General features: G+C 37.7%; 1 protein-coding gene across 2 annotated transcripts in view; it reads right to left on the bottom strand.

Annotated features, from left to right (window-relative positions):
• The window catches only part of GYS2 (glycogen synthase 2 (liver)), a 47277-nt gene that overhangs the window by 1270 nt on the left and 37215 nt on the right, over positions 1-8792 (bottom strand). For both annotated transcript variants that reach the window (XM_010283580.1, XM_010283581.1), the window contains exons 9-15: positions 8685-8744; positions 7955-8033; positions 7196-7309; positions 4916-5042; positions 3016-3111; positions 1314-1477; positions 54-134 (exon numbers count right to left, since the gene is read on the bottom strand). In XM_010283580.1, coding sequence (XP_010281882.1) covers positions 54-134; positions 1314-1477; positions 3016-3111; positions 4916-5042; positions 7196-7309; positions 7955-8033; positions 8685-8744 — 721 coding nt within the window. The remainder of the gene's footprint in view (positions 1-53; positions 135-1313; positions 1478-3015; positions 3112-4915; positions 5043-7195; positions 7310-7954; positions 8034-8684; positions 8745-8792) is intronic.

Genomic DNA, 8792 nt, shown 5'->3' with positions numbered 1-8792 from the left:
CTTTGTAAAGTAGCTAAAATGCAGATGAACTCATCTCCAAAAGCAGACTTCACCTTTGGTGGAGCACTTGGGTCCATCTCAAATTTATCTGGGAATGTTCTGCTGAGGGCCAAGTGTCTGGCATGCATGTAATACTGCAACATAAAAGAGAAGTCTTTGGAAGTCAAGGAAGTCTTGGGCAGATTTAAGCAGGAAAAAAAGGAACATAAAATTAGAATCTTCTAAAAGATAATGCTGAACAAAGTCTAAACATGTTTTCAGCTAAGGAGAAACCAACTAATATCGCTGCTTATAATGAACACATTGCTGTGAAATAGTGAGCCATTCATGTTAGATTCACACTGAAGTAGAGTCTGGAACAGAAGTTGAATAAGGTTTCTGTAAGGCTAAGATGTATCAAGATGGAAAGCAGCACTTGTCTCAGTCACTGTAGTTCTTATTGAGCGATAGATTTTTTTTTATCCCTCAAGATAGAACTGGCTCTTATTTAACCAGGAAAATTTACATCTTTAAGTGTGCATGTGTATGCACATAAACTTTGGACTCATTCTTGCATAGAAAGCGTGTGTAACAATTACAGAAAAGTAACATTTATGAATTTATTGAAGTCTAGTATTTAAGAATTTGGCAAAAATATTTATGGATCCACTATATTCATGAGTCTCCATCACATGCATGGAAAAAATAGTTTGTTGTAGTATCAGGTTCTTATGCTGTGTTGGGAACCATATAAACAGAAAGGTTCTCACACAGATATCAGAGCAGAACAATAGTTACAAAACTGATATATGTGCATCCACTTCTTTGCTCCTGTGGACTTGAGAATACTGCTTTGCTACTTTCTTCTTAGTAGGTGATACTGCAGTGTTTTTTACGTCAAATTAAAACCACTATTTTGCCTTTAAAGCACAGAGGTAGTGTAGGAGTGTTGAGGAGCCACAAGGCTCAGCAGCATTTTAGGAAGAATAGGTAGGATTTTTGAAAGAGTCCAGATTACTTTGAAGCACAAATCTTACTTAGTGTAGAGTTGCCAGTGTTGTTAGAAACACAAGCTTTTTACACTGTCTTTAGCACAAGGACTAAGGACTACAAAGGCTTCTGCTCTAACCTATTCAGTTAAGGTATGTCTCTCCTTACCACTGGAGAATGGAAGCATTACACTGAAGTGTAAAGGCAGGCTTTGCATCTAGCACCTTTGAGAGGTGCTTCTTAGAACAGGGATGTCTCCTTGCATTGTAGCATGCTGCTGAAGACTCCTAGTTAAACTTATGTGTCTGGAATTTTAAATACCTCTATTACATAGTTTCACACACCCTGCCTAGGTATCTCCAGTCCAACAGATCTGAGAGCCTCTCAGTTCGGTTTCTTTGGATGATCCTCTGGCGACGGGACTGCTGACAAAATCCGTACAGGAACTGAGTCAGCTGGTTGCATGATTCATCAGGTGAGCGGAACCTTCTGTCAACTATGTAGATGCCTGAAGGACACAAAAGAAGTGAAGATGAGTGGAACTGAAAATGGGGTCTGACTTCTTACACTTCCATTCTACCTTCTGTCACATAGTCTTACAAATATTATATGTATTATATGTTCTTTTTAATGTTAAAAGGCAGCAATAACTGGAACATTTGTTACTATTCTAATGGAATGGAATGGTAAGCTGCAGAGAAATATGCATTTTTTTTTTTAATTTTCTTTACCTTTCAGGCTGAAATTCAGCAAGTTCTTCAAAACTCAGAGGCTTTGTTGTTGTTGTGTAAGTATGTCCAAAAGGATTCAAGAGTTTCTGGATAAAGACATCACTTTTATCTCCCATAATTTTAAAAATACTGACTACTTTAAAAAAAACAGTCTAGTGCTTTCCTAGAAGCACTAGAATTTCCTAGAATTTAGAAGTGTGGATGGTCAGAATCAGCCTGTAAGAGAGAGGCTGTGTTTTCTGTACAAATACAAGCATTTCCATAGAGATAGCTAACTCACATACATTAGTCAATATACAATTCTGGCAGAGAGAGGGCTGAGGTAAACTTTGCCTCTACGTAGTTTGTCAAGATCAATACTTTATTCTTGCCACCTTCCTTACACCAGGGTGTTGTGAAGAAGGGGGTACTAGATTTCAGCTATCTTAATGGATGAGACAGATGCACAACTACCTTAACTGAAGTGCCCAGTGTCCCTTAGGAATGTACAGTAAGTTATGTCAATGCTCACATCTATGTTCTGGCAGAGGAGAGCAAGTGACCTGTGCTCTCGGTCTGTGACCTTTCTGAAGGCTCTCAAAAACGTGTCTACCCAGGCAGATGTATCTGTATTTGGCAACTGGCTCTACTCCTGTCCCTAGGTCAGGGCACAGTTGGACCTGTGTGTGGAGCTGTCATTGTCTGATTGTGCAGACAAGCCAATGCACTTAGAAATAGGCCCTAGTTTGGGCACATTTTCAATATTGTCTTGACACACCAGCAGTGTGCTACACTCCTCCTTATCACACTCCAATAATGAACAATTTCTAAACCTTTATAAGCAGATTCTTATTTCTAAGTAGGTCCCTTTTCACATATTTATTTTTTATTCTACATGATAATTTACTCTTTGTTTGGTGGGGGCAAGTTTCACTGGCCTCAAGGTCCTGGTACATGCTTCTTGGACTATTCAAAGAGAAGCAAATTTTCACTGCTTCTTTTGAAGGGCTCATAGGGTTATGCTGTAACCAGAGGCCTTAAAGGGAAGTGCTGGGAGACTCCAGAGTAGGTATGAGGAGTGCTGCATTTGGAAGGATAAAGCAGACAAACGGTTAAAGGGAGACAAAAGAGAGAGAACCTGGAAAGGGTTTGCATAAATATGAAAGCTTGAATGGCTTTTTCAACATAATGAGATATTGAGAGCTCTGAATATATTCCCCTAATGAACTCCATTGCATTAGTGAAAGCACAAAATTGAGGAGTAACTACATTATTGCTATGTTTTTTGTTTTCCTAACTCAGAGGAGGTATTTTGATATGGCGTTAAAAATTTTACCATAAGCTGCTGGGTCAGCAACATGTTCTTGCATGAAACAGCCAAATCCAGAAAGGTTTGTGGTTACACTGGGAATGCCCATCACAGTGCATTCAGCTGCCAAAGGAAACAGACAAAAAGCATTTCAGGGCAATGTGCTTTGAATGGTTTCACCTTGAGAGAAAAAAGAAAAAGAAACAGGAAGACAGAAAGTCCCATAACCCTAGAGCTGCTCTGAAAATGACAAGTGAAAACTATTATGCTTTGTTGTGGATTTGGAGAAAAAGAAAAAAGAAAAAAAGAAAAAGAAATTTCAAACAGAAAATTTCACACCATTTTTGCAGACATATCTTCGTGTTTCCCAGCAGCTAAACTGAAAACTTTCTGGGAGTCCAGTGCTGAAACAGAGAACCCCAATATATGGTCTGGACTGTTTGTTTGGATTTTAAATTGAAGCCTGTTGTACGCATATGTTCATTAACTGTTCACAACTATATACAAAACTGAATCTCTTAAGTGCAGGAGCATGTTGAACATTATATTTTCATGCTCATTGCTTGTAAACTGGTGCTTATAGCAAGAAAAAAACCCCAACAAACCCCATCATTAACTCAGGACTCCATTCAAAGTAGATGTGGAACTAGTTTTATAAAATTAGAAAATGTATGCATCTTTTGTAGTTATTTCTATCATCACTGTGAGTAAGGATAACTGTTTACTCAGGCTTAAAGAGTTTTTGCTGTTGAACTTAAGCCTAACCTAAGGCAGCATGCAGATAAAGTAAATACTCTAGTCTTTGAAATGCTGCAAGACATCTACGTGGCCTTCATTAATATGACAAAAAAACTGCTGTCTATAAAATAGAGCTATAAATCTACCTTAAAAAACACATTTTTTGTTTCTGGGAGAATTAAATGGGTATCAACAAAGAGAATCACTTTTGCATTAGTAATGCAAAGAGAAACTACCCTTTTAACTAGTGTAAATCACAGCTTTCCTCAAATCTGCTAAGTACCAGTCTAACTTTTCTGTCCAGGTTTACTTTAATGTTCATTTCAAAATCATCACTGGCTGTCACACTTTTTAGAACAGGAAGAAAAATTTCTGGAATGAAAGACAGTTGTCTTGGAATTTAATAGGTCTCTTACTTGCAGACAAATATTTCTGGAGAAGGACTAAATTTGAAAAATTTCTGTTATGATTCATTGTCTTACAACAAATGCTCTTCAGAGGGGCACCCCAACTTCCAGATGTGTATCAAGGCTACAGAAGGTATTTTGGAGGACATAAAAAACCCAGGCCCCCAGGCTTTGATCATAGGTATTCAAGTTCATAGTTTGTACTCATTTCATCAGGTGTTAAGTGACTTTTGTAAATCTGGGCCAATTTTTTAAAGTCAGAGACTACATGCTCTTTGTATCTTTAGAAATTTTCATTTAATTCTCTGAGATTCTCTACCACTGCATGCATTGTGGTAAATATCTTAGATATGGTGTTACATAATTCTGTCAAACTTAGTTGTTATCTTGAATTAAATCCAGTGAAGGATGTTGGCTGGCAGCATCAGAGTTCTTGCCCTACTTTTTTCAATATATGCATTCCTCTAAATCTTCTTTTAAAGTCTTGAATTAAGTTAAGAATTTTTAAAAATGATTTTTTATTCTAAAGCCAGAGAATATCAAAAGATTACATGTTAGTATGGGAAAGGGTCCAGCGCAGAGACAAATGGGAATAGTTGTTAGTCAGTAGATGGCATTTTATACCACCTGGCCCCCAAATTTTGCCAGCAGTAAGATCTTTGCACTGCAGAAGAAACAGAGCCAAAAAAGTCTTTTCAGCACTTTACTGGCTGTAAAGCTATTCTGCATCGACAGAATGGGTATTCATCTTTTGATAGTAGTTAAGTGTACAGATTGCCTACCTGGAGTGTAACCCCAGGGTTCATAGTATGATGGAAATACACCAAGGTGGCAGCCTCTGACAAACTCCTCATAGTCCAAGGGCAGCAATGGGCTTGTCGAAGAAAGAAACTCTGGATGTAGGATCACCTGGATATTCAAAACTTACATTAGGGGTGAAAGAAAACCATCATCAATACATTTTAATTATCAATAAGCTTAAGCAATTTCTTCACTCTGGTCTTTTCCTAAGACAACGTGGACAACATCTCCTTTGCCCATCTGTTATCTAATTCACTTCCCACACTAAAATGTATCCTGCCTGTGTGCATTCTTGTATCCTGCCTGTGAGCAGTCTTGTCCTGGAAATAGAACTGATAATGAATCCTTTTCTGGACAGGTCTTCACCATGTGCATTGAGAATTATGCCTAAGGCTGTGGCATTTAGCAATACTAAATTGGTTCTCTTGGTCTGTTGTACCAAGGTACAGAATATTGGGATGTCTTGTTCCAGAGAAGGCCTCAGGAGCATACAGCAATTCTGAGCTTCACATCATCCAACTAAAATATGGGAATGCTTATGATACTTAATTGATCTCTCAAGAACTGAGAGAATTTTGAAACCAAACATATTAATAGCCCTGTCATCACAGTCCTCTACCTAGGCTAACTAAACTTGCTGAAAGAGAAAGCTTATTAACTTACTAACTTGTCCTGATTTCAGGACCCAAGATAATTTATCTGCATGACTCTGCAGGGCTTGATGTCATTGCCCTATGTTACACTGCTAAACAGAGAAGTGCCTTGTGTATACTTGTCCAGTCAGCTTTGGGAGGGAGAAGTGTGAGGGAAGGGTTTAACCTTCTCTGGGCTTTTTTTCCCCGCATAAACATACTGCAAGCCATTATTCCATGTCAAGGGTATGCTTTTATCCTTTCTTAATAATATAGTCATGCTACTCACTTAAGTAAATTAACACATGAATGTATTCAACCAGTAAATGGCCTGTAAACTCATTATGCAAGCTTATTTGATCCCAGTGAATCAAGTAAGATTTTCCATTGGCATTGCTGAGGCTATTTTTCACATGCCAACTGTGTCTACACGGATATGTCATACACCTCTCAAAATGACTTTCCATTGGAAGTTTCCAGAATTTTTGTCCATGACATTCAGCTCATTAAGTATTAAGCCTGTTCATGCAGCAGGTAATTTTCCAGTGGTAATGACAGTTTTGTACAAACTTGACATATACCTATCCAATCAAGTCTGCTGAGAAGCAGGAAGAGGTGTCTGCGGTGTTATATGCTAGCTGCTTTCTAATGACTTCAGGCAGCTAGTTCTGAGGAATTTTTTACTACATTTATATACAGTGCATCTTTCCACCCTATTTTTGTTACATCTAGTATATTATTAACATATGATGCTCTCAGAGCTCATTGGAGGCACACATTTAGCAGAGAATACGTTAAGCCAGGAAGAAGCAACTAAGAAGCCGAGGAAAATGTTCACTCAGATACTGGGTGTAAAAGCCAAAACACTGAGAACAAGTCATATGTCATTGTTGAGATACTATGGATCTGACTTTAAAAGGTAGGTTTGGAAGAGGAAGAATTTGCAATTTTAGGTTCTACTTTGAATAGATAGATGGTGAGATAGACATAGTTAACAGAGAGAATGCCAGAGATTGCCAGACCAAAAAAGCCTTGGCAGACTTGTGAAAGTGGGAGCTGACGGTTTCTGTGGTCTGACATGATGGACATGGAAGTAAGGAAAAGATTTATTTACACATATTTAGCTTCAGCAGTTGATGTAAACATGAGCACAGCATGAACATTTCTGCTCAGGATCAAAGCTCTGGTTCCCTTCTACAGTAACTCCTGAGTGTCAGGGTGCTGTTCTTAAGAGATGAATCAATACTCCAGAAATGTCTGTGCTCAAACTCTGGAACTCTAGTTTTAGCAAATGAATCTATTTCAGAGTTTTACATCTGGGTGCAAATGACCTGTGGCACTTTCTGGATTTCAGGAATAGTAACTCCTCATTCAGTACAGGAGGCAGCAATGAAAACAATTCCCTAACATCAGATTTCTAATTTGAAATTAACTTGGTTAAACAGCAACTGAGGATATCTGTGAAGTCACTAGTTGTTATTCCTGAAAGGGGAGGAAGAGGGAAAATGTACTTTATTAGTATAATAGTGCCTATCAAGTATTTGACTGCACTCCCCATGCTAATGATCCAGACTGAGACTGTTTAAAGAAATTCCATTTTATATCTAAAATTAAAATGACAGAATGTACCTTTACTCTGTCTGTCCGGTTATTGAAAAGGCCAATGCGTCGGATGGTATTGAGGATTGGATCATTGCTATCATCAATCATGTTGTGGGTGGTCACTGGAGGCAGAGAGTGTCGCTAAAGAGAGAAAAGGCAATCCATAAACCGGACAAAACTGTTGTCAAAGAGTCTGTTACCATTTTCTAAGGTTAGTGGAAGACAGTGGGAGATTTTGTCATTGATGTGGATAGGTTTTTACCCTTTCATTTTAAGGTAAGAAAGCAAAGTTATGATCATATAATGTGGTTTGCTATATAACTAAGGCCACAAATGAGACCATGAAATATTACAGGACTTGTTTTATTTGCCTCAAAGCAAATGTATTTGTACTAACATGTAGAAAGGCATATCATTTAATTTTAAAGATTCTTAGTCAATACATTATGTCTCCTTAAGAGACTGATTTTACATATTTAATAAAAATGGAAGAATCCAGGCTTCAGGAACAATGCAAAGTTCACACTTAGTGAAGTTGAAAAGAATCAGGAATTTTGGTGTCCTGCATGTCACTGCGGGAATATCCATGGGTTCCCCAAAAGAACTAGTTTAGGTCATATTCTTATTAAAAACAATCACAGCTGATCTTTAAATCTTACCAATGAGAAGAATTTGCTGAAAACTTCTTTTTCGATGCATGTATATCACTATAAGTCATACACAATCCTTGTACAATCATGTTTATAATTTATACTAGATGTTTGTGTAAATAATACATTTTCTGACCTGAGTTGAAAAGATGGCTCTTTTCATAATGGTTATATCATCTCGGTCAAGAATCTTGTTCAAGTCTGGAATTTCTCCTCTGCAGAGGCAACACAGAGCCTATTTTACCAAATGACTCATTATCAGTTGTATAAAGAAAATGAAGAAAAGGCAAACAAGGTCTGATCTGAAGTCTGCTGATGTCAACATGAATCATTCCTTTGTTTTCATGGCCCTTCTATATTCCCTACATTTTGTTCTCCCATACACTTATTGACCTTCCAATTAGCTTCCAAAAAAGCTAAAGATTTCTTTTTTTTTGTTTTTCAGACACACCTTGGTTTTGCTGAAGTTCCAGTCATCTCATCTGTACTTTGGGTCATTCACTTCCAACTGTCTTTTGAAAGGATATGACTAAGCCACTAATACATATTACTTTGTTTCTGGTGCTTTTTTAAGGTGAGGTAGCTCATTTTTGACAGTGAGAAAGCCTTTATGTTTAAGTAACACATCCCTCATGTCTCTTAAGACTCCTTCCACAATGGGGTTCTAGTAACTTTAAATTTTTTCTCTGACATTTGCCTATTGAAAATGTAACCTCTATATGGAACAAGAGGGTCCCATATCCTTCTCCTATGCCCTTCCTAAGGATTGAAATTTCTTACACAAAGAGTAGAGCACAGAAACACCACAGGTAAGCCAGCTGAATATGTGGCTCTGGAAGGCAGAGCAAAGTAACCTGTACACTCACTTTAGCAGGGCATTGTAGAGTTTCCTTCCAAACTTTTCTTTCACAGATTGTGCAGTGTCCCTAGGGAAATAAATAAATAAATGTATAAAACATGAGAATCCAGGACAA

The sequence above is a fragment of the Phaethon lepturus genome, unplaced genomic scaffold, assembly GCF_000687285.1.
Source record: "Phaethon lepturus isolate BGI_N335 unplaced genomic scaffold, ASM68728v1 scaffold1703, whole genome shotgun sequence".
Taxonomy (NCBI): Eukaryota; Metazoa; Chordata; class Aves; order Phaethontiformes; family Phaethontidae; genus Phaethon; species Phaethon lepturus.
This window is presented reverse-complemented; position numbering and strand designations above follow the sequence as displayed.